This window comes from Rhinolophus sinicus, linkage group LG03, assembly GCF_036562045.2.
Source record: "Rhinolophus sinicus isolate RSC01 linkage group LG03, ASM3656204v1, whole genome shotgun sequence".
In the NCBI taxonomy this organism is placed as follows: domain Eukaryota; kingdom Metazoa; phylum Chordata; class Mammalia; order Chiroptera; family Rhinolophidae; genus Rhinolophus; species Rhinolophus sinicus.
The window spans coordinates 150,462,179-150,488,422 of NC_133753.1; the positions used below are offsets into that span (position 1 = coordinate 150,462,179).

At 43.4% G+C, this 26,244-nt stretch overlaps 1 protein-coding gene across 3 annotated transcripts in view; it reads right to left on the reverse strand.

Annotated features, from left to right (window-relative positions):
- The window catches only part of PDE8B (phosphodiesterase 8B), a 228,567-nt gene extending 213,621 nt beyond the window's left edge, over positions 1 to 14,946 (reverse strand). Inside the window, exon 1 of one of the 3 annotated variants that reach the window (XM_019728158.2) lies at positions 14,702 to 14,946. In XM_019728158.2, coding sequence (XP_019583717.1) covers positions 14,702 to 14,737 — 36 coding nt within the window. In that variant the 5' untranslated portion in view covers positions 14,738 to 14,946. The remainder of the gene's footprint in view (positions 1 to 14,701) is intronic. The other 2 variants (XM_019728159.2, XM_074328807.1) reach the window with 2 other exon arrangements.
- Positions 14,947 to 26,244: the final 11,298 nt, after the last annotated feature.

Consider the following 26,244-nt stretch of genomic DNA (forward strand, 5'->3'; position numbering starts at 1 on the left):
CCTACGTGATACAACATGGATGAACCTTGAAAACATTAATCTAAGTTGACAGAAGCCAAACACAAAGGCCACATACTATGGTTCTATTTATATGAAATATCCAGAACAGGCAAATCCAGAGACATAAAGCAGATTAGTGGTTGCCAGAGGCCGAGGAAAGGGTGAATGGGGAGTGACTGTCTAATGGCCACAGGATTTCCTTTTCAAGTGATAAAAATGTTCTGGCACAAGACAGTAGTGGTGGTTGCACAACATTTTAAACATACTTGTACTTATTACCACTAAATTATATACTTTAAAATGGGTAAAACAGTGAATTTTATGTCATGTGTATCTACCACAATTAAAAAAAGAGTTAACATAGTCCACCACTTTAACAGAATAAAGGAAAAAATCATACCATGATCTCCACAGATGTAAGAAAAGCATTGGACAAATTTACTACCTATTCATGACAAGAATTCTCAATAAATCAGTTGTGGAAAGGAACTTTTTCAATCTGATAAAAAGCATCTATGAAAAAGCATCAAACTTACAGCAAGCATCAAACTTAAAGGTGCAAGATTGAATGCTTTTCCCCTAAGATCAGGAACAAAGCACAGATGGGCACTGTCACCATAATTGTACTAGCAAAAGATACTCAAACTGAAAAGGAAGAAGTAGAACTTTGTTTATTCACAAAAAACATAATTGTGCATAGAAAATCTGAAAGACTCTACAAAAACAGCTGGTAGAAACTAATAGGTGAATTAGCAAAATCATAGCTACATGTCAATAAACAAAAATTAATTGTAGTCTATATACTAACAATGAATTGCAAATTAAAATTTACAATGATATTAAAAAGCATAAAAATTTCTCTCTAGATCACCACAATGAAAGCTATAAAACACTACTGAGAGAAGTTAAGAAATCCTAAATAAATAGATACAGATATATGTTTTTGTATCAGAAAATTCAATATTGCTGAGTTGTCAATCTCCCTCATTAATCTATAGATTCAATACAATTCCAACCTAAACCACAGCAGGACTTGCTTTATTTATTCATTTAATTTTTGTAGAAATTGGAAAAATAATTTTAAAATGTGTGTAGAAATGCAAAGGACCTAGAAGAGTTACACAAATTTTGAAAAACAAAGAACAAAATTGGAAGATAAACAATACTTGACTTTAAAATTTAATATAAAGTTATAGTAATCAAGACAGAGTGATACTGCCATAAGGATAAACAAATAGATCAATAGAACAGAATAGTGTCCATATTTGGACTCATGTTTTTAGGATCAATTAATTTTCAATTAAAGTGCCAAGATAATTCAATGGAGAAATTATAATCTTTTCAACCAGTGGTGGTGGGACCACTGGATAACCATATCCAAAAATAAAACAAATAACCCTCAGCCGTTACCTTGCACCATACACGAATATTAACTTGAAAGATATCACAGAACTAAAGAAGCTAAAACTAAAACACTTCTAGAAGTAAACTTAGGAGAAAATCTTTACAAACTTTAGGTAGGCAAAGATTTCTTAGAAAGAATGTAAAATGCATGAACCATAAATATAAAAACAACTTGATGAATTGAAATTCATCAAAATTGTAAAACTGCTCATTTAAAGATAATTCTAAGAAAATTAAAAGGCGTATCACAGACTGGAAGGAATATATATTCAAAGACTTGTATCGAGAATATATAAAGAATTCTTATAGTAAATAATCAGAAAACCAGTAACAATTAAAAATTGGGCATTTATACAATGGAGTATTACTCAGCCATGGAAAACAATGAAATCTTACCATTTGCAACAATATGGATGGGTCTAGAGAGCATTGAGCTAAGTGAAATAAGTCAGATGGAGAAAGACAAATACCATATGATCTCACTTATATGTGGAATCTAAAAAACAGAATAAATGAGCAAACTAAACAGAAATAGTCCCAGGGATATAGAGAAAAACTGAGGGTTGCTAGCTGGGAGGGGAGTGCGGATGAGGGAGAAGGTGAGGGGATTAGAAAGCACAAATTAGTAGCCACAATATCCCATGCGGATACGAAAGACAGTTTGGGGGATATAATCAATAATGTTCTGAAGATTTTGTAGGGTGCAAAATGGGCACTTGTCTCATTAGGGAGGCCACTTCAAGGATGGTGTAGATGCCTGACCACTGCACTGTACACCTGAAGCTGAAGCTGAATAATAATGAATGACAACTATAATTTTATGTATATATTTACAGGAGGTGGAGTACAGCATAAGGAATAGTCAATGGAATTGTAACAGCTGTATACGATGTCAGAGGGGTAGTAGATTGGGGGAGGGGATTATCACTTTGTGAGGGGTATAAATGTCTAACTATTACGTTGTTTTGTACACCTGAAACTAACAATAAAAAAAAATTGGGCAAAACATTTGGAACAGACACTTCACAATATAAGACATTAAAATGGCCAGTAAGCACATGAAAAAAAACAACTTAGCATTAGTCATCAGTGAAATGTAAATAAAACCATAATCTGATAACACTATATATCCATTAAAATGGCTAAAATGCAAAAGACTGACAATACCAAATGGTAACAAGGATATAAAGCAACTGGAACTCTCATACATGCTGATGGGAATGTAAATTGGTACAACCACTTTTGGAAAACAGTCTGACGGTGTCTTATTAAGTATATACTTCCATACAACCATGAAATTTCACTTCTCGGCACTCACCCAAGAAAAATGAAAACATATGCCCAAAGGTTCGTCCATAACAGCTTTTAAAATAACAGCCCAAAACTGGAAACAACCCAAACACTCATTACCAGGTGAATAAATAAACAAATTATGGCCCATCCATAAAATGGACTAACAATGATAAAATGTGACAAACTACTGATACACACAGCAATATGGATGAATCTCAAAATCACTACACTGAGTGAAAGAAGACAGACACAAAAGGCTACACATATGATTTCAGTGATATGAAACTCTTTTTAAAAAGACAAATCCATTCTACTGCAATAAAAAGATGAGTGGCTACTTGAGTCTATGGTAGGGGTTGCGAATTGACTGGGAAGGAGCAGAAGGGACAAGATGACAAGATTCGTCTATATCTAGATTATGGCAGTGATTATATGGGCATATTATATGATTACATACTTTGTCAAAACCCGTCAAATACTTTCAAGGTGTATATTTTATTATATATAAATTACACCTCGGTAAAGTTATTTTTTTTAAAAAGCCCTTGCAGCATTTGCCTGTTTTTTTTGTTTGTTTGTTTTTTGTTGTTGTTTTTAAAGATTTTATTGGGGAAGGGGAACAGGACTTTATTGGGGAACAGTGTGCACTTCCAGGACTTTTTCCAAGTCAAGTTGTTGTCCCTTCAATCCTGGTTGTGGAGGGTGCCATTCAGCTTCAAGTTGTTGTCCTTTCAGTCTTAGTTGTAGAGGGCGCAGCTCAGCTCTTGGTCCAGTTGCCATAGCTAGTTGCAGGGGGCGCAGCCCACCATCCCTTGCGGGAGTCGAACTGGCAACCTTTGTGGTTGAGAGGATGCACTCCAACCAACTGAGCCATCTGGGAGCTCAGCGGCAGCTCAGCTCAAGATGCCGTGTTCAATCTTAGTTACAGGGGGCGGAGCCCACCATCCCTTGCGGGGCTCAAGGAATTGAACTGGCAACCTTGTGGTTGAGAGCCCACTGGCCCATTGGGAATCAAACTGGCAGCCTTTGGAGTTAGGAGCATGGAGCTCTAACCACCTGAGCCATCGGGCCAGCCCTTGCCTGTTTTTTATGGACTGAAGTGTGCCCCTCCAAATTAAAAGGCTGAAGTCTTAACCCCCTATGCGACTGTATTTGGAGATAGGGCCTTTAGGGAGGTAATTGAGATTAAAAGAGGTTACAAGGGTGGAGCCCTAATGCAACAGGACTAGTGTCCCTTATAAGAAGAGGAAGCGACAGCACAGAGCTCTCCATGAATGCACCGAAAAACAAGGCCATGTGAGGACATAGTGAGAAGGCAGCCACTAAAGGCATGAAAAGTAGCCTCGAATAACTAACCCTGATGTTGGGCTTCCAGCCTTTGGAACTGTGAGAAAATAAGGACCTGTGATTTAAGCCTGTTATGGCAGCCCAAGCAGACTAACACACCTGAGCATCAAGCGCAAGAAAATAATAAAGTCATTATTTCTTACTAATCCTATTATTCTTGGGCCTATTTTAATCTCTAACCAACTAAAGCTCTTCTAGAATATGTATTGAGAAACCAGCTGGTGTTTTAATTCTGTAGAAGGTCTTGGCCAACAGATCAGACAGCCAGTTCGTAGGTGAGACCCAAAGTGATAATAGAACGCAATTTTTAGACCTGTGAAAACAATCACTGAGACTAGACAGACATCGTCTGGGCCAAGTGAAAGGAAGATCACAAGAGGACCTCCATAACACCCCAATTGTGCGTCGGATCAGATATTAGGGAAAGAATTGCTTTCTCTTGGCTTTTGGTTGAGCCTCACCTGGCACTGGCACCAAAACCATGAAACATGGGCTTCTCTCTCTTTTTCTCTCTATCATCTTATTTATCAGATAAATTTCTGCAACCAATGATTCCACAGGTTCTCATCTTTCCACAACTTACAGTTCCTTTCTTTAGAGCAATAATTTTTAGCTAACAAACCACCTTTCTCCTTTAAAACTATTTTGGGGCCACTCAAAGGTTGGTTATGAGGAAAAGCTTCCAGGAGGAGGTGGGCCTTTATTTTGACCATGGCTTCACTCTGGCTCCCCTTAGGCTCTCATCAATGTAGCAGCCAGGGTGATCCTCCTACGACTTCAGTCAGATTCTATCACTCCCATCTGGCTCAGTCTTTTAGCCGACGACAAGGCTCTCAGCAGGCTGGTTCTCCATTCTTTCCGACCTCAGTTTCTACTGCTCTCCCTTTGCTCACGCTCTCCTGCCACACTGACCTCCTCGCTGCGCCCTGGACACATTGCCTTTGGACACACTGCTTCAGAGCCTTTGCACCTACTATTTCTCCTACTTCGAATGCACTTCCCAACTATCCATCTGGCTCATTCCTCACTTCCTTCAGGCCTCGGCTCAAATGTGACCTTTCCAGGGAGGCCTTCTAAAGACCACCCTATTTAATAAAGCCACATTCCCCATCCTATCCTGGGGAGTCCTTACCACACCCTTTTCCTGCTTTATCTTCTCCCTGGCACATAACGCCATCTGACTTTCTTGCTTTCTCTCTTTCATTCGTTACTATCTTCCCACACCAGAAGGTAAGCCCCCAAAGGAGAGAAACTGTCTGGCACATGTTGGATGCTCAGTAATTACTTGTTGCATGAACCATGGAAACCTGCTCCTTCTACAGATGAGAAGTCAGAGGAGAGAAGCAACCATCCTCGGCCGCCTGCATCCTCCTCCGCTGCTCACAGCTCTCACTGACCTCCAGATCTTGTGTGGACAGAGACAGAGGAAAGTCCTGCAGACCGTGTATATGCCCCTGAAGGCAGGGCTTGGAAAGAACCAGAAGGCCAGCCATACCTGGGCCAAGGCAAGAGGCCATGGGCGTGTTTGAGGTAGGTGGAGATGGATAGCACAGTAGTTTCTGGGCTTTTCCCCTCCCTCTTCTTCCCTCCCTCCTTGGAAGGCCATGCTTTCTATCAGGGCTTCCTCCCCAATGTACTGACCAAACTGCTACAGCATGACAAGGTATTGATTCTCTCAGCTCTCAGGCCACCCAGGGCCTGGAGCAGACAGAGTTTTGTCCACTGACTCCACTGTCCCAGACAACACTGCCATTGTCCTCTATGTGCTGTGATGCAGAAGATTTACGACACAGTGCTTTTCCCTTCCTCCAAGGAGTCCTCCCCTCTACTCCTTCCACTATCTTCTCCACCTTTCTGCTTATCTTCCTCTTGTACAACCCCTGTAGCCACCGGATCTGGGTAAGCTATGGCCTTTCTAACAGAATTTATTCCCACACATGAGTGAGAGCTGTTGAGAACGCCGGTGCATGCTGTATTAAAAGATCTGAAATGCCCTCCCTTAAACAGAAAAGGCTGCTCAATAAAAGACAGATGGTGAGAATACTTTAGTGGCCACTGTCCCTCTGAAAATGCTACAGAATGCTATTCTGGGATAAAATTGAGTTCTTCCCTTTGAGACATGAAAATGTGTATTGCAAAATGGTGTTCTTCAGGCAGAAATGCTCTTCAGTGGGCTGACAAATATGCTCCTAGTAAAACCTTTGATAATATTATTTATCGCAATCTTGCTAATATCACTCCATCACAAGCGAGGACAGGATCTAGAACTCCTCAACCAGCTAAAGCACTCTTAAGTTACTAAGAAGACCCTTTGTGCAGTTTTCTAAACAGAGGAGGTTTGATGAAAGCTACCTGAGGAATTTAATTTTCCTCTGTATATTCCATTCCATTGCAAGGAAGATTGTCTTGAGCTTTCTTTTTAACAATACTAAATGGAACTAGAAAATAGTTGGAGGGGATGAGGTCACTTACTTAGCAATGCCCCGACCATTTTATTACTAATGCTCTCCCCAGAGCTCACTCAGGAGGAGTCATATTTACAGTGGAGGACGTTGGCTGGTCATGTGTGTTAGATGACTGCTTTGTCATCCACTTATATCTCAGTTTAATTTTCTTAGTCATCTAGGAAAATTTCAAAAACTCAAAGATCAAAACCAGGGATGGGAGTTGGGTAAGGCAAGCAAGTCAGGTAGGCCACAAAATTTAAGGAGGCATTCACTCTCAGATGCTGACCTTACACTTGAGGGCCTCCTTAAATTTTGCAGCCTAGGCTCCTCACTCCTAAAGAGGCATGCATTCTCTGGGTAATGCAAGTGACCTATGTCACCAATCTGGAAGCCGGGGTCAGACAACACCTGGGTCAGAGGATGTGTCCCTTCTCATAAGCCGGGGACAGTACATGGCTTGAGAGACAGGAGACCTGGCTTCCAGTCCCCTCTTCACCACTTTTGCCATTTTTCCTCAAATCTAAAACGCCACTGATAATACAAAATACCACCATTTACATACCACTAAGAAAAAAATGCTGCCCATTAAACTATGACACAGTGGCCTAGTGACAGTCCTGTGAGATTCAAGAATTGGTCCCACTAACCTCCCACAGCTTTGAACTTTTTCATGTATACTGAGGGATTAGGTAATTTCTCCTGCCTTCAAATAGTTGACATGAGATGCGTAATCCTTTTGCACATATCTCCTAACGAAACATGACTCTGGCTTTATACACTGCTGGGTGCATTTTCTTTATTAAAAGCACTTGGCTGCTACTTTGCAAAAAGACAAACAAAACAAAACTGAAATTGCATCACGCTTCCAATGACAAATATTTGCTTTATCAATATCGAGTTTATACCCCATGCTCTAGTTCCTTGTCTCTCTGTGAAAGCCGTGTGAACAATAATGTTTGGTTTCGATGCCACATCACAGTGTAAACTGTTTGAAGTCATCTTAATCAGCAGTTAAACTCATCACATGTATTATCAACAATGCACCTACCTCGACTAAAATATCAAATTTGTTGAAAACACAAAAAGCTACAACTCAGCCGACTCATTCACAGGCAATGACAAGTACATTACAACCACTGCCTGGCCTAGAGCAATTTATAAGATGCTGTCCCACCAGCAGCAGTGGTCACAGATTCAGACTGGTAAGCAAGTCCCAAGGCACTTTTGAGCTTAATGTGGCACTACTCAGCTTTCTAGTAGGAAACAGGACAGGAAATACAGCATGCACAGTACCTGCTGTCTCATACAAAGGTCTAGCATGAGGGATGCATCGTTACTGGGGGCGAGGTGTATGGTTCACCTGACTGAGAGAAGACACTCCCTTGCTTTCCTATTGCTCCAGTCCTGCAGGCCCCAAGGCCACATGACAGTTCCAAGCTCTCCCAGTCCCAGGAATCTAGAGTTTCACAATAATCAAGATTGATAATCCACCCCAGGTATAGAGCAATCCACACTTATCTTAACTCCTTATGTTTCCAAGGAAAAGATGCTGTAAGAAGGTAAGTCTGAGGTCATCTTCCCAGGCAGGTTAATGGGAAAAGGTTCCAGGCCTAACCCTCAGGTGCCATTGACTGCAAAACACATCCTGATTCCAGGGGCATTGCAATGGAAAGTGTACATCTCAGAAAAAAAACAGAAATGCTGCTGTTACAAATTACGTTAATTGCCAACCCTAGTTGCCTCAACTGAAGTGGGGATGATAATTTTAAGGGACTATTTAAGCGGACACTCTTTCGTGTTTCTTTTCAGCCGTAAAATCTAATTGTGAACCTGTGGCTTTGATGTGTGTGAGCTGTTGGAGTTTTAAAGTGGTCATGCAATTACTATCATACAAGGCATACATGCCTCCCAGGCATGCCATAGAAGCCGTAGGAGTTCCAGAGCCTTTGGGTTGTCTGTGTCTGGGGCAAGCACACTGGCCTGAAGGGTTCCATGAGCTTCTGAAGCTGCGAATAATAACAGCCACCATTTTTGATGCCCTAGTGTCTATCAAGTACTTTGCCTACATTATCTCATTTAATTAGCGCAATAACCCAGTGAGGTATTACTGTTCCATATTACAAATTAGGAAACATTGCTGGTGTGGATAAAAAAAGGTGTTGTACGGGGTGATGTGATCACAAATTCCTGCCTGGGCAGGTCATGGTGGATAGTCACACCCCAGGCATATAACTTTTTAGTATAAGGTTTATCTTGACCTTAAATAAGCCCTGTCCATTGTTTCTGTGCATCTAGGTAACCACCCTCAAGAGCACGTAATCTTGTTAACTATCCTGTAATCCAATCCCCACTTTGCTTTCTCTCACCTCCATCTGATCTTCCTTACTTTCCCTCTTTAATTTCAAACGTATGAAAGAAGCTGCAAACTTATTCTGTGGAGCATTTGAAATCTTGCTCCCCAGCATATGTCGTCAGTTTGGCTCACATAAACTCTTATAAAAACTCTCTACAGGTTCTTATGCTGGTAAATGGTGGAGCTGGGATTAGAACTCAGGCAGTCCGCTTTGGAGTTGATGCTCTTAATCACCATGCTCACCATCTCTCACCTTCAGCTACTCTGTCTCACATTAGATTCAGTGCCATTAATAAAAGGTTACTTGATGTAAATAGTAACATTGGGCCCAGGGAACCCGATGTTTAAATAACACCCAGGGAACTCAGAAAACAACACTTTTGTTAGTCAATGGAAGGGATGTGATGTGAAGAGGGAGATGACTCCATAATGTGGCTTCAGAAATCCACTTGCCTCCTCAAATAAGAACAGGGTGACTACGCCTCAGCATGTGCCATCTGACAGAGACAATGTGTTATGGGCTGAATTGTGTCCTCCCCAATTCATAGGTTGACATGCTAGGACCTCAGAATGTAACTGTATTTGGAGATAGGGCCTTAAAAGAGGTGATTAACATTAAATAAGGTCATTAGGGTGGGTCCTAGTCCAGCATGACTGGCACCTTTATAAGAAGAGATTAGGACACACAGAAGGGAGACCATGTGAAGACCCAAGGAGAAGACAGTGAAGGGGAGCAGATTGTGCCACCCCAAAATATACCTCTCTGGCACAGGATTATTTTAAGCTGATCATTTTTTAAGAAACTGCAGACACAAGAGAAGCTCTGCAAACAGAAGTTACTCCTTTTGTAAGGGAAATTTACATTAGAAAAGGGGCCTGTACCAGGAAGAAAGCTATTACCAGAGATCACTTATTCATCTGAGATACTTATTTGCATGGCAGAGCAACCTTTGTTTACCAAACATTTGCTCTTCTCACCTTCCCCCAGACCCTATCCTTTATCTCAGGATGCTACCATGTTTCCCCGAAAATAAGACCTAGCCGGACAATCAAAATTAATATAAGACCCGGTCTTATTTTACTATAAGTATAGTAAACTTATAGTTTACTTATAGTTACTATACTTACAATAAAATAAGACCAGGTATAATACACTATAATATAATATAATATAATATAATATAATATAATATAATACTGGGTCTTACATTAATTATGGCTCCAAAAGACACATTAGAGCTGATTGTCCAGCAAGGTCTTATTTTCGGGGAAACACCGTATTTAAGCCTGAATTGTCTGGCTGCCTTTTGAGTCTTGTATATTTGTGAGGCTCCTGTACCACATCAAATTATTTTTTCTCCTGTTAATCTGTCTTTTATTACAAGAGATCTCAGCCAACAATCTAAAAGGGTCAAGGGAAATTTATTTTTCCTCCCCTACAATGGCCATCGACAGGCCAAGGAGAAAGGCCCTCAAAGGAACCAACCCTGCTGACACCTTGATCTTGGACTTTCAGGCTCCAGAACAATGAGGAAGTAAATTTTTGTTGTGTACGCCACTCCATCTATCGTACTTTGTCATGGCAGCCCTAGCACACTAATACACAATACTATGTATTTACCATACCATTTCCACTTTCTAGACACAGAAAACCACATTTCCTAGTTTCTATACATTGGAGTGAAGTCCATGTAACCAGTTATGAGCAAAGGACTATAAATTTAAAATAAGTTTCATTCCTGAACTAAGGCATTTAAGAGTGTTCCCGTAGGTGGAAAGAATAGGGATGCAGGGAGTGAGGGGGGAGGAAGGGAAGGAGGAAGTGCGGGGAAACAAAGAAAGGAGGAAATGAGGTCATTCTTAAGAAAAGGTGCAGCTACAGCTAACTGTAATGGATTCCAACTATTAACATTGCAGGGAAAAGTCTACATCCCTGTGTCACCATGATAGTTCCAACAAGAGCCACATAAAAAACAAGGGAATCCCACCTTCCCACTGGAAGGAGTGCTCAGCGAGGGACAGCAAGGACCCGCCTGGGAACTCCTAAACCACCACCCCTAAATCTTGACTATTTCATGCCCTTATTTGAATAAAATCCTAAGCTTCTTTGTTCTTTGGAGCAGTTGCTCTTCTTCTGGGCCTGCCCACCCTCATGCCATTTTGAAAGAGTACTATATTTTTTCTTTTCTTTTAATAAATCCACTGCTTACCTGGCTTTGTTTGTATGACTTATTTGGTGTGTCCTTAAACTCTTTCCTGCGACGATACTAAGAATCTGTTCCTGGTAACAAGAGAAGGTGTTAACTATCCACAGTCTCCCTCACCTTCCTTGCCATATGACCACGGAGACTACATGTTCCAGGAGGTATAGTTACAAGGTGGCAGAGCTTTTGTCAGCCTGCCTCTCTGAGTAACTCTCGTGGAGCATGGAATTCTGCTAACATGCTTTGGACATATCATGTGAGTGAGAAACTTGTCTTTTTTTTATAAGCCACTGAGGTTTCACGATTAATATGTGACTGCAGCATAACCTAGCCTCATCTCACGTACAAATCTAACTCAGAAAAACCAGGGTACCCAAAACATACATTTTAGGAGTTCATGTGCCATTAGGTGAAACCATATTAAATTTCTGTTTTTGAAGGTAAAAAATGATCAAATGTTGAAAATTTCATTTGTTCAACCTCTTTTCTTTACATCTTTGCAGAAAAGACCTTGACAACCCACAAGTCCTGCCACCCCTGGTTCACACACCTGAGACCCATTCCGATTCACTGATTTACCAAAAGACCAAAAACATGTCAGCAGAAGAACTGCAGCTCAAACCAGAAATTGCATTTCTTTTTGTGAAGGCAAGTTGGCCGTAGTTACTAAAAAGTACATATCAGATAGTGACCATGCTCTTTCACATAGCAATTCCCCTAGGAAATGATCCACCAGGAATATCTGAACAGGCGTGCAGAATATATAAAATCCACTATGCCAACACTATATAATGTGATTGTGAAAATTTAGAAATAATACAATTGCTCATTCACAGGGAATTAGTTAAATAAATTATGGTTTATCCATCTGTAGTCAAGTCTACAGTGTTAAAAAGAAAGAGGTCAATCTCTTTGCTCACATGAAAGGATACCCAAGTCATGTTTATAAAAGCAAGAGGATAAATAGAAAAAGAAAATTACCACTCATGGAAGATTTATTAACCTACATGCACTGACACTTAGTAGGCACTTTTTGCCCTCCCGTGCTCCTCGCTCTTGCATATTGCTTTGATCGTTATAAATAAACCCAAGTAGCTGGTCCAGCTCTACCACCTACCAGCTATGTGATCTCAGGCAAGAAGCCTCTCAGTTCCCTCACCTGTAAAATGGAAAGAAATAACAGTACTTCCTTCAGAAAGTGTGAATAGGATTACATGAGGCTATGTACATAAAGTGCATAGAACGATACTTGATATATTATAAGTACTTAATAGATATATTCACCGTTATGGTAAAAAAGGTGATACTCATCTCTAGAACCTGAAGAAAGAAGGTTTCTTGTAGTTTGTGTTATATTTACTTCTGCTTTTTAAAAAAATCTCTTTTAACAAATTATCCAGTAATAAAACAAAATAAATCATCCTGTTTATTTCCCTCCCTGAAATTAAATAAAAAAGCAATGTTGTCTTTTTTTTAAGCAGTGCTTACCCCCCATAAACTCTAGCAACATTAGGCATTGCAATATTCCTAATTGTAAATCTTCTAAAGATAATTTTCTTATTTCATTTCCGAACTGATAAACTGTCTTTCGGAGAAGTTAATATTAACGGAGTCGTTCCCATGTAAATAAAATGTTTATCAGGTATACCCTAAGGTGCCTCCATGAGGTTTGCAGCACACTCAACCCTCTTCTACTGAGGGATGAATTCTACTCATTTCTCTAACAGGGTGGGTACGGCAAGGGTATTTCACAGGCACAGAAAGAACCTTTTATGTAACCGCACTCTAACTTAAACAGGACTTCCTATTTGAGGTCCTTCCCAGTGCATTCTGAGTATTAACTAAACCAGCCAGGCTTATTTCCACAGACCTTAAGCCTGAAAGATTTGTGGAGCTCTGTAAACAGACTGGAATTAAAGTTCAATTCACCCACAGTTCTGATCCAGTGTCTCTTCAGTCCATGGATGCGCTGTGGAACTAGTACAATCCAGACTATGCAGAAGTAGTGAGCAATCACAGGCTATCTAAGCTTGGCAAATTACTGCTACAGTAGACCTCAGCATTAAAGGTTCTTTTTGAACCTTTTGTTGCAGCGGACGCCCAGACAGGTTGTGTGGCTTGCCCAAAGTTTCACAGCTGGTGAGTGGTGCAATTAGGGCTGGAACTGGCTTCCCAATGCATGTTCTTTCCACTACTGGTGAAGTATCATTCTTCCAGTTTTTGCTTCTTGGAAAACTGAGCAAAGTTAAAGTAGCTCGTTCAAGGTCAGAGGGGCAGTCAAGCAGAACTGGCAATGCCAGCCAACAGACTACAAAATCCTAGAGGGAGAGTCCTCTGGCCCTCACCTACCCCCGCGGGCCCTGTGTAAATATTTTTGTTGATTGTCTCTCAGCATACGGTTTAGACGAAGTCTCTCTTCTAGGTCAGCACGACGTGTTTAACTTCAGGTGCTGCTCAGAGCGTCTGTTACTGTCAGAGCAGGCACGCCCCCCAGCGCCCTGACCTGACGGCCGCCTGCAAAGTTTGAGGGTAGGGGCCCGGGGAAGAGAGGGGGTAGGGGGCAGATAGATACCCACTGTTCTACAGCGGGGGTCTTGCAGCCCTAGCGACTTGAAGTTCCCCCATAGCAACTCGTCAGTGACATTTTTCTGGAGTTGGCAACCTGAAGACGATAAATTGGTATCAGATTGAAGTGGAAGCGACTCTAGTCTAGAGACCATACAGAGAAGCCTACTGGAGACTGAGGACACCTAGCCGAGCCTTTATAAAGGGTGGTGCAAGCCTCACCTCCCGCAACAGTCCAGGGGACCGCGTCTATTTGATCCTGGTAACTAAGTGCACTTCAGGCTACCTCCTGCCGCCCAGGAGACCGGCCCCAAGTGCACAGTGGCAGCGCTTGCACCACAGACATCTCTCGTAAGCACTTTCCTATGACCCAAGGCATGAGACTCTTCTCTGCACCCACGTTCCATCTCACCCACATGAGGCTCACACTCGGTCTGCACAGCGAGCGTTGTCCCAGGAGCTGCACGTGCGGGTGGGAGTGAGTCGCAGAATCACACGGTCACGAGCACTTTAAGTGTGTGTGGGCACTGAGGCTTTCTGTGAGGGAATACCTCCCTCCTCGCCCCATTCTGCAGCTGGCGGCGGTTCGCTTCCCGGGAGAGGAGGCAGCTACGCAGCCACTGGAAGCACGGGGAGGAAAGCAGGGGCACCGCGGTGGCGCAGAGAGCGTGGGAACTCGGGGCGCAACAGGAGCCAGCAGAGCCGGCCGGTCCTCGCAGTCGCTGGGCTAACGCCTGGGAAAGCGCCGCGGCAGCAGTGCGGCACCGTACCTACGCGCAGGGAGGCTGGGGGTGGGCGATTGTTATGATTTGGAATTTTCAGCCGGGTGATTACACCAGACACTTGTACTTGCCTCCTGGAATAGAAGAAGGGAGCTGGGCACCGGGACACCCAGAGACTCGTGGCAAAAAGAAAATATAAACTCTCCCCAGCAGTAGGGGTGCCTGAAAGGGGGCCCAGGGACAGCTCTGAGCTTCTTAGCTCTGAGCTTCTTAGGCCCCCTGGGCACCCTGCTCAGCTCGCACCCGTGCCCAGGTGCCCAGCTGGAAGGGGACTGCCCTCAGACATGCAGACCCGGGGACGCTCACCTGGCGGGTGCTCGGCCAGCAGCGCGGCGGGTCCATGCTGGCGGCAGCGGCAGCTGGGCGCCCCGGAGGTGCCGGTGTTCCACGCCACAGCCCGACACAGAGGGCACAGGGCTACTGCACCCCGCACCCCGGGCCCGGTGAACACGTGAAGGGTCTAGTGGATCCGAGGGACTCTGGCTGGCAGCCTGAGCCTCTTTGCGCCTTCACTCTGGAGGCACGTCCCGAGGCCGGCGGGTGCCTGGGTCCTAACGCCCCTCCCAGTATGCAGAGCCCCAACTTTGAGCCCTACTAAGGCCCCCACCTCCCCTAGCTACTCTGCTCCCTGCAGCGCCTCTCTCACCCTGAGGGGAATCCGAGTCTTGCTGGAACTGCTGATCCTGGCGCCTTTCTCGGTACTCGGGATTTGGGGGCTGCCTGCTCACCGGTCCCACCATTCTCCTTTCTCCTGTCCTTGTGCTTAAACCACCAAGAAAACACTGAAGGATCAGATTTTCCTCATCCCTCAACTCAAATTCATATACACTATTATTTCAAAGAGATTCCAAAGTCAGAGACAGTCATTATAAATATATGTAATATATAACAAAGGTTGTTCTTACTCAAAGTGGAGAACTTTTGTATTCAAATGAATACATAAACAACGTGTGTGTGTTATCCCTCAGTCTTAATTGTCTGGACAATTTACTATTGTGAGTCAAATGTGAGTCAAACCAAAGGTGCTGCTACCCTTCTTGTCCCCCTCCTATTCAGTTTAGGGAGCTGGAATCAAAGGTTGGGCAGGTAATATGAAGCTTTCCGGCTCTTTCAAAAAGTAATAAATTGTAGCTAGTTAAATGCCTCAGCTGCAAATAAACCAGGCATCTTTCTCCTGGTTATTATCACACCTGCCCCATACCTGTCTCCTGTAGGGAGGAGGGGTTTCTAATACAGACCTAGAGCATTTGCAAAAGCCTTTCCTTTCTCAGCTTCCCACAGTCAGTCCAGCCAAAAACCAAGATCAACAACAGCAATCTTTTCCTGCTGACTTTCTCACCCAGAGAGGCTGAGGAGAATCCAATGACAGAAAAGAAAACCACATCATTTTTAAAGCAAAACCTAGTTCATAGTATATGAAAAGAGACAAAGAGAAACATTATTATTTTGGTATATTATAATATATGAAGGCCTACAATAAAGCATGAAAGCAGTATGAATTTAGCCTTTATAGACTTTTTTCTTAAGGAACTCAAAGTATTTTCCCGCATAAGCACTCCTTTCTGTGGCCCCAAATTATTCCCACCTTCCGGTGTTCATGTCTTTGTGGAATCGCCTCCCCTTGCATGTTAGGCAACTTGTGACTTGCTTGCTACCCACAGAGCATGGCAACGGTGGTGGGATGTCACTTCAGTGATTATGTTACAGTCTTGCTAGAAAATTCTCTCTTGCTGGCTTTGATAAAGTAAGCAGCCATATTGGGGAGGCCATGTGGCAAGGAACTGATGGTGCCCCTGGCCAAGAGCCAGTTAGAAATGGAGGCATTTAGTCCAACAAACTGAGAGGAACTATGTCCTGCCAACAACCAGGAGAGGTTGAAAGTGAACCCTTCCCTAGTGAAGCCTTGAGATGAGACTGCAGCCCCCACCCCCCCAGCTAACGCAGGGGACCCACTAAAGCCATACCAAGACTTCTGACCCACAAAAACTGTGAGATAATAAATGTGTGTTGTTTAAGCCACAAAATTTGTGGTAATTTATGTACAATAAAATAACTAATACACTTCCTCCTTCCACAGCTATTATAGAAAAGTGAGGCAAAAGGGGATTAGGTAGAATGGCTAAAGTCATTTGAATTAGCAGCATAATCTACCATTGTTTCAGTCACAGCCTCTTTAGACCCTGTATTGACTAGAAAAACCAGAACAGCAAACAGACATAAGAAGATGAAAGCCCTAGTTCAAGTTGAGATCTGGTGGGGAGTAAAGCAACTGAAGAACTTTAAGAAGGTCTCAGGCAAAAAATAACCCAGCAGGTAAAAGGATGGTTTGAGAAACTCAGGGTAAATTAACCCAAGCAAAACCACAGATATTTTCAGGAAGAAAAGTAAATAAAAGGAGAATGAGAAAGAGAAAAACAATAACAAAGAGACAATGAGGAAAGGTAAAGGCACCAAATCCTCTGAATCCCTTTTCTAATTATATATGAATGAAAAAACAGAAGCCATATGATTCGCTCCTGTAAATATGGGGATTTTCCAGAAGAGCAGCTCAAGAAGTACTAGGAGGGTATCTACACACAGTACATGCCTGTGCAACGAGCAGGTTGTCTACTGTCCCCAAGATATTGCATAAAAACAGATGGTGTCTCAAACTATGAACCAGAGTTCTGAGGGTTTGCACATATTCATTAGATTTTAAGAGTCTTTGGATGCCTAATGTTTAAGAGTTTTCTACTCCATCCTTGTTATAATACAGCAAAATTGAGCCCAACACTTAATCCATCGGATATGTATTTTCCGCTGTCTATCTTGAAGGGGATTATAGAGTGGTGTATGATTTTTAAAGAGGAAGAGAAAAAGGGAATAAAGGAGAGACGAAAAGGAAAGAAAGAAGGAAGCAGAAAGCACCACCTCCCTACAAATCTAGTAGTAAACGCTACTAACTACTCTCCACATTCAAAGTATAGCTATCTGGCTTTCCTCCTCTCCCTTGATCTCCATGCCAACCAGTCACCACTTCCATTGTAGTATCACTGGCCCGTCCCTCCTTTTGCACCTCTATTACCAGGAGTGGAACAGAACCTATCTGGGCTCCTGACATCGCCCTCTGGACCAAAGTAGGTGCCTAGGCCACAGCCCACACGGCATAATTTAACTCGGAGGTGCTAGAGCCCACTCCACCTTCAACTCACGCCCATAATGTCTCCCCCACTCAGATTTCACAGGGCTTGAAATTTCCTCAAAATGTTTTTTTTTTTCCCTCTAATTGGATCAGCACTGCTCTATCCTAAAATTTAAAACTCTAAATATTTACATTTGCAGTAACTCTTTGTGCCTCTTAAACCTTCGTAAGACTGTACCTTCTGAAGAGTAACTTCACACACTGCTTACTTCAAGAGTAGACATTACTGGGGTGAAAGGAAATGGGCAGCAAAAACTAACTTCACCCATTTCCCAGCTTGGTCTATGGCCCTATGTGTCTAGCTGTTTGGAATATGAAAGGGAGTAAGGCAGCAGCTGTTGGCTGCTGGCTTTCTGGTGCCCCACACACGCAGTGGAATCTACCTGTTTCAGGCCTATAACCAATAAGCAGAGATATGGGGGAGGAAACAAGTAGTTTTCTCATGGGAAATAGAAGCCTGACCACTGAGGGGTGGAAAAGCAGCGGTCATCTATGGACAACATGACTTTGGTTCCACTCACGAGATTAGAACCAACACGCTGCACCATTTAGTTCCCTTTGTACGTATCATTCATCATTCTTCTTTGAAGACTGGATGAAATGTTGATGGTGCTGACGAGCTGGGGCTTGCCACGGTGTGGAAGACTAGTACAATCAAGTGCTACCAGGGTTTGATAATTTCTGGAGAAATTAAGTCCATGGTTTAGCTTCCATGATCATCAATGTAACCGGCATACACGCATTAAACTCCCCTTGCAATTCTTCCATCCAGTTAGCATAGCATTATCCCAATTTCACCAGCTCTGTTCCGAACAAAGGAATACACAAATAATACATAACTGTCCTGACAACAGAGGGGCAGACTTTGGTGTCACCTGTGGCCTCCCTCACTCTAATCTATGAGTAGATTCAAGATTCTAGCCCCTGTTTTTTCTAATAACATGGAAATCTCAGATGGACTCAACCAAAGCTACTCTGAGGAAACTAAACATATCTCTGACAAAATTCTAGACCAGACATTCTCCAGACTGGATGCCTGCCTCCAAAATGGCTCAAGACAAGAGAGAAAAGAATAGAAAATTCAGAGTAAATCTGCAGTTGTCACATGGGTGGGCATTAGCCCTGTGGCCTGGAGTTATACATTTGCAAAGATTAAATGTGGACTTGGAAGTTCAGTGTTATTAATAAAATGTCTCATTAGTATTTATCAGCAGGATATCATAAGTATTAATGATGAAAGCCTTGCACTTTTGTCTGAGGAGAGGCCGCAATGTCAAGTGGCTGCCACACATTCCTTTAAGTGTGTTTGAGAGCCAAGCCCCTCCCAGCCCCTCCCACTCTTCATTGATACTTACACTACATCCAAAATATCTAGATAGCTAGAGAGGTATTTCTAGCAGAGGCAAATTTGTTCAATTATGTATTCATTCATCCACTCAACAAATACTTTTGAGCAACTATGGTACACCAGGAAAGACTTTAGGTGCTGAGGACAGACTGAAAACAGCATGAATCCTCGTGGTCACAATGCTTACATTCTAGTGGAGGAAAGAGGGAGAATTTAAAGAAATAAATAAAAAAGATCATACTATCATCTAAAGAGAATAAAACAAATTACTGACAGAAGGAGCCTGAAGGGGACGCCACTTCAGTTTGGGAGGTCAGAGAAGGCTTCCCTGGGAAGGGACATTTGAACTGACACAGGATTACCCCCACGGAGCTGGGGATGCAGGGGGCGGGGGGGGGGGGGGGAATACTAGGGAGGGGAAGAGTACATGCAAAACCTTCAAGGCAGAAACACTCTTGGTTAAGTTCAAAGAAGAAACAGGAGGCTCCGCGGCCAGGTGCAACAGAAAGGCTTGCCGTGGGTTTAAGCAGAGAAGAAACACCATATGATTCGCTTGTTGAAAAGATCACTGTGGCCACTGTGGGAAGAATCAATTCTCGGGGGTTAAGGGTGGAAACTGGTAGGGCAGGAGGAGGCTGTTGCAGTAATCCAAGTGAGAGATGGCGGTGACTAGAGAGAAAGCAGCACGGACTGATAGAAACGTCAGGTTCAGGGAGCGTGCATGCATTTTGAATGTAAGGCTGACAGGACGTGGGATGGACTGCATGTGGGGAGTGGAATGAGGAGAGAGAGAAAAACAACGATAACCCCTACGTTTTTGGCTTGAGTGGTTGTGTGGATTGAGTGGTGGTGCCATTTTCTGAGATGGGGAAGGGTGGGGGAGGAGCAGGAGCAGGAAAAGAATGGGTAGGACATCAAGAGCCCCGCTTTGGCCTTGTTCAGTGCGAGTCTCTGTTAGACATGGAAGTGAAGATGTCAAGGAGGCAGCTGGATCTATGTCTGGGACTCAGTAGAAAGGTCAGGGCTGGAGCTATCAATTTGGGAGCCATCAGTGTGTACATGCTGCTCTAAGCCAGGGGGCTGGAGAGGTCACCTAAGGAGGGTACGGAATCAGAAAGGAGAAAAGGGTGGAGAACACACTCGGGGCATGCTGGCTCTTGGAGATTGAGCAGAGGAGATGCCAGCAATGAGCCTTAGGAGCTGAGGCCTATGTGATAGGAGAAAAACTCATCAAAGAGAATGAAACTCTTGAATGACTCGTCCACTGATATGAAGAGCTGGAACATGGGGAATTCCTGAAAGATTTTACACAAAGAGTAGACCTGGAGGTTTGCACATTATGAAGCTAAATCTGGGGGTGGCGGGAAGCATGGATTAGAGAAGACTGACGGGATACAGAGATAACTAATAATATCCAGACAGAGCTGAGGAGAGCCTGAAGTAGAACACTGGCGTTAGGAATGGAGAGGAGTGGCAGAACAGCAGCGAAATACCCGGTAACCCATGGGCTGTGGGCAGGCAACACGTGGGTGCTAGTGCCTCCCACACAGACAGATGTTGGTCTGAGAGCAAGCGCTCCGGTGAGCAGTGCTGAGTACACGGGGTCCGAGGTGTCCTGTGGAACACACAGGAGAGATGCCTAATAGGTAAGAGGACACGGGTCTTCAGGTGACAGGAAATGTTTGGGTTGGAGCTAAAAGTTCAGGCATATTAGTAAACACGGAAACTTTGAGTGGGAGAGCTAAGGATCTAGCCTTTCAAGAAAGAGGTGAACAGAGAGGGGATGGGATACAGGAGGGTTCAGCAGATGGCCAGAAGGTAAAACAATCACTCTCTGGCCAGAGCTTGGCCTCAGCATAACTTCTTCCAGGCCAAGGACTTTGAAAATGTAAATATCTTGAAGGCTCCAAATGGAGAATTACTCCCTAGCAGAAGTAATGTTCTTCTGGAAAAAGAAATGCAGCTACACACACACACACTCAACCCAGCAACACTTACTGGGGATGATGTTTCCCCTCCTTTAAAAAATGAGGCGAAGGGAGGAGGTAGTCAATTTAAAAACATTTCGTTTTCCTAAATTTATCTAAGAATTAAAACACATTTTAATCAAATTCTCACAAGTCTAACAGGGCCGACTTTTAAAAAGAAGGTAATAGAGATAAATTTTAAAAGAGGGCACTATAGATAAATTAAGAAAACTTTGCCCCTTAGATTATGACAAAACTCTTTTTATCCCTCTCTGCTCTTCCTCCCCAACTTATTTTTGCCTCCCATTATTAGTCATAGAACTCAAGTTGAGAACAAGAATTTCCTGATTAATAAAACCTCTGGGAATGAAGCAATTTTGTAACAAAATAGCCTATGTTTTAAAACCAGTCAACCCACCTTCATAAATCAGGTGGGTCAGTGTTAATATGTTTCATGCAGCCCGTACAACATTTCTGAGACCTTGTACCCTCATATTCAGTTGCCAGGGGCTAAAACAAACAAACACGAATAAATAAACATCCTCACACACTTACCATGTGTTTGCAAAGAGTTAAAGGCAAAGAGCACTGAGCCTTCAAAACAATTCTGCAGTCAGTGAGGTGTAGGCAGCCCCCAGCCTCCCTTCCTCACCTGTTCTCTCCACCTTCCAATCTAGACGCCCTTGTGTGGTGCCCTCCTCCCCTCTTGCTCCTCTTCTCTGGGGGAGGAGGGACTGGACACCCCCCCTGTGTTCACTCATTAGCTTACAGCACTTGGGTGTGCGTGGTTCCTGCCCCAGGTTACCTCCTCAGCCAGTAATCTGCATTACAAGTCCTGACCTAAAGACTTACTACTTACTTTCTTACTTACTGAGGGGAGGGAGACGGGATGGAGGCTTTAGTAAATAGTAAAGATAAAATGAAAACAAAAAACAGAAAGAAAATGTGAAATTGACTGTGGTGATGGTTGCACATATCTGTGAATACACTAAAGGCCAGTGAGTTGTACACATTAAATGGGTGACTTGTATGGTTGAAAAGAAAAAAAAAGAAAAAAAACACAGAAAACACCACATTGGAAAAAAAAAGAAATGAACGGATGGAATGCTTCAGGACTACCCTTACCTACTGAGACAGCGGCCTGGGTGAGCTGTGGTCCGCTGCTCCCACAGCGGCCTGCACTAGTCCTGCACTTCCCTAATGCCATAGACATAGCTCCTGCAGGACCAAGCTCCTTGAGGACTGAGGCCCTGTTGGTCTTATGTTTTGGATTCCCAGACACAAAAGAAGCACTCAATAAATGTTCACTGAAAGAGCAAGTGGATGAATTCACTGAAGTTGGAATGCAGAGTCATGTTGCCCTTTTGACTGGAAAAAATTGAAAGATTGAAAGGAAATACCACCCTTTATCTCCACACCACCATTAAATGGCCTTTGTTCCCTGGGAGGTGCTAGAAACTTTGACCTAAAAGGTAGGAGAAGCAGGAAAACAAACTGTCATCATCTGCTTCTCATAGGTCCAAAAATATTAGCTCCTGACCCTAAGCTTGGGTTCTCCTGACCTAAGACTCCCAGATGCTCAATTTTTGGCGCCTGGTATGCTTGTTTCATCTATCACGTGTTTCAGACAAACACTGACTGGGGTGTACTAAGCTGCAGGCAGTGCTGGGCACTGAGGGACGAATGGCCTAGCCCTGCGTTCACCAGCCTTGCAATCTAGTTGAGCTACTATTTAGTGAGCTGTCTCAGCTAAAGACTCCTTCACCATCTACCCCTGCATCCAGCCATCCAATCTATTTCCTGTCTTTCTTCGTTTTTATAAATTTCTGAGAGCCACATGAGTGTGTGGAACATATTTGTTAAATGAAGGCTTACTGTAGTTTGCAAGTATAGAAACAGTAAAGCTAAAGAGGATTGCGCTGGGTGGTCTGGTTGCCGCTCCAGATGGGCTCTCCAACCCTCCTCTGTGCCCTGGGAGGCTGACCTGGAGGGAACAGATCACTGGGCCCTCGGCCCTGGCTTCAAGTCCGTCGGGTTCAGCCAGTGGGAGGCACCACCCCAGAACTGGGCCCAGGCAGTTGCTGTGTCTCTTCTTGGCAACACAGAGCTCTTTCCAAGTTCCAGTGCGTAGCTCCTTACCACCTGCCTAGGGATGTTACCAACCGCCTAGGGTGGTAACAACTTCTCGGCTCTCACAGCCCAGGGATACTGCACTTGTTGGTTTCCCTTAACCCTGCCCACAACGATCCACACCTGTGTAGGTCAAGCCTTCATCTGTTTCCCGAAGGAACTCGGATACAAAAGCCATCTCTTTCAACCTCCAGAGGTGGAATCATACTTTCAACCTGTAACCTTCGTGGGTATTTGCACATTGTGATTTCACTACTGTTGGCCTATAAAGACTGATTTTTTAAAACATATCCTATGGCTTGGACAAAATTATGCCAAGATGAAGGTCAGAACTGAGATGCCAACTAAAATAAGTGTCCAAGGAACCAAGTGACAAATGCTTGACATTTCAAATTCCAAGAAGTCACAGCCAGTAGAATCAAGTTCAAACTTAGCTGTGAGGCTGACAGCTACCTAGTCCAGCTCTTTCCCCAAGTCATACCCTTAATTAGGACAAAATGCTGTTTCCAAGTAGCTCCCACCCCTTTTGTTCACAAACCTCCCTCTGCCTGGAATATCTGCCCCCTACACTCATTTCTGTCTATCTAATCCCATCCCACGCTACAAGGCTTACTGCAGTGGCTTCTCCATAAATAGTCATACTTTCTATGATTATCCCCATCAGAAAGTAGCTTGCGTTCCTCTACACACTTGGAGTATTCTGTTTGCACTCACTCATATCATCTACCGCTTTCTTGCGTTAGAATTATTGTGTCTAGGTGTTTTTCTCACTCCTAAGCCTTGAAGAGCCCTGAGGGCAGGACAATGTCTCACATATCTTTGTTGCCCCCAAAGGATCTATTGCAGCGCTTCAGAAATTAAATTTTCTAACTAAATGTTTGTTGATTGGCTAAATAAAGGAATGTATGAACAAATTAACAACCAAAATTATTTTCGGTTGGGATGGTGATGTAATTTTTTCTGAGTCTCAGAAAACCAAGCCATATTTCACATTTTCATCCAGAAATAGCAAATTCATAAAAGCAATGGCACTATATTTGAGGAGAAATATTTTCAGATTCCTTCCATATGTGTTTCTATATATAACGGTTTATGCAATATTTTAAATCAAATTCAACACCATGTGGACATGTATCTTCTAGAAGCTCATAACGATGATTTAGGTCAGAGCTTAAAACAATAACAAAAAAGTTCTAAAAGAGACTTGTTCATTTATCCTTCAGTTCTGCTCATTCTCTAGATGTTTCCTTTCCAGTCTTGGCTCCGATGTCACTTTCTGTCTGTGACCTTCTCTGACTTCCCCAGGCAGAACTGCTCTCTCTCAGGAGGTTTTATTGCCCTTTGTACAGACCTTCCGTGAGGCTTTTATCCCACTGCTCTATGTTGTTTACGTGTCCGTCTCCCAATGAGGCTGGGACCGCCTGAAGAGCAGGGACCCAGCCTCGATCACCTACCTCTGTCTTCCCAACACCTCACATAGTACCTGGCACAGAGAGAGGGCTCAATAAATGTGCTATGAATTGAACTGGCCTAATGCCAATTGCGTACTTTGGCTCCAAAACCCCAGCCCATGCTTTCTTTGGTTTAAAATCCTATGACATTTACAATTCATGGAGGGACACACACACACACCTGGTCTTTGGAAGTGGTATCCAGATTTCTTATCTATAGCCAATTATTTAACTGGATCCCAGTTTAGGTCATCATGGATCACTTCCACAGTAAATATTTTAGCTTGCCGCTACAGGACAGCACCTCAACACCTATTCGGGAACATACTCTCTTAGAGCTGAAACTGGGAACTTGAGACAAGGCCGTGTTTCAAGGAGGGAATGGAGGGAGGAAAGAAACCTAGAATCGACTGAGCATTTGCTCTGTGCTCAGTCTCTTTCATGCCTTATCCCTTTAAATCCTCACAAAATCTCAGGGTCAGCTCAGTTCTAGAAGCTCCATGTTGCATCAGGATATCTCCCAGGGTCAATGGAACCATTTTCCTTAGACACATTACCAGTGGAGGTGGCTCTGCTGGAGTGAGTTCAGGATGGGACAAGGGCCAGATTCATCTCTCACATCACCTCAAGCCACTGGCCCACAAACTCACGGCCTGGAAACATAACGACCTTTCCGTCCCCTGCAGCACCCCCACACCTTTCCCACTCGGGCGTGTTTGCACGCACTGCTCTCTCTGCCATGCTGACCTTCTCTTTCACTCTCTTCACCTGGCTAATTCCTACCTGTCTTCGCAGTTAGTGGTCCTCAAGGTGCGGTCTCCCAACCAGCAGTCTCGGCATCACCCAGGAGCTTATTAGAAACGCAAATTCTTGGGACCCACCTTAGACCTATTGACTCAGAAACTCTGGGGGTGGAATCCAGAAACCTATTTTACAGACAAGCTCTCCAGGTGATTCTGATGTACATTAAAATTTGAGAAGCACTGTTCTAGGCTTTATCTTAACCATCTCCTCCTCAGAGAGACGTTCCGTGAGCCCTGCTCCCCAATCTGTATTAGATCCCCAGTTATTCTTTCTCATAATACCTATTCATGTATCACAGTCTGCAAATTATATAACTGTAGGTGTGCTTGTTTAAAATCTATCTTCTTCACCAGATTCTGAGTTCCATGAAGGCAGGGAACATGTATACCCAAAGCCTTTCACCACACCTGCCACACAGGAAGTACTCAATCAATGCCTATTTATTGCTCAGCTTTTCCTAACTGTCACCTGCTCATGAGCCAACCTGGCTGTGAGACCCTGAAGTACTTCTTGAGCCCACGCTGTGGACTTGGGCCTCTAGCCATGGAAGACATAGCATAAAAGATAAGCGAACCTCATTCATTCACCATCCAGAGAGAAGACCACCCACAACCCCTTGTGTCTCAGCTGCTCTTTCCATTACTGAGAAACCACATGTGTCAATGGGGGAGGGGTGGGAGAAGGAGGGCATTTAGGCCATTCTTTGTTTATCAATAGTTTGAGTAAACAACTTAGTGAAGGAAGAGATCAAAACTCTTAGCTATATGAGATTTTCATATTCTCAGTGAATTGCGACCACTCTTGTTTTTCACTTGGAGCCCACACCGATGCCTCACTGTCTCTGTTAACCAGTGACTTATTCTTCTCTTTCAGGCCTCATGTGGAATCAAGCTTCGCTTTCCACCTGGGCTTCATCAGATAGGTAAGATGTTTGGATTTCAATTTCCTCAGAAAAATAATGTTTTAAT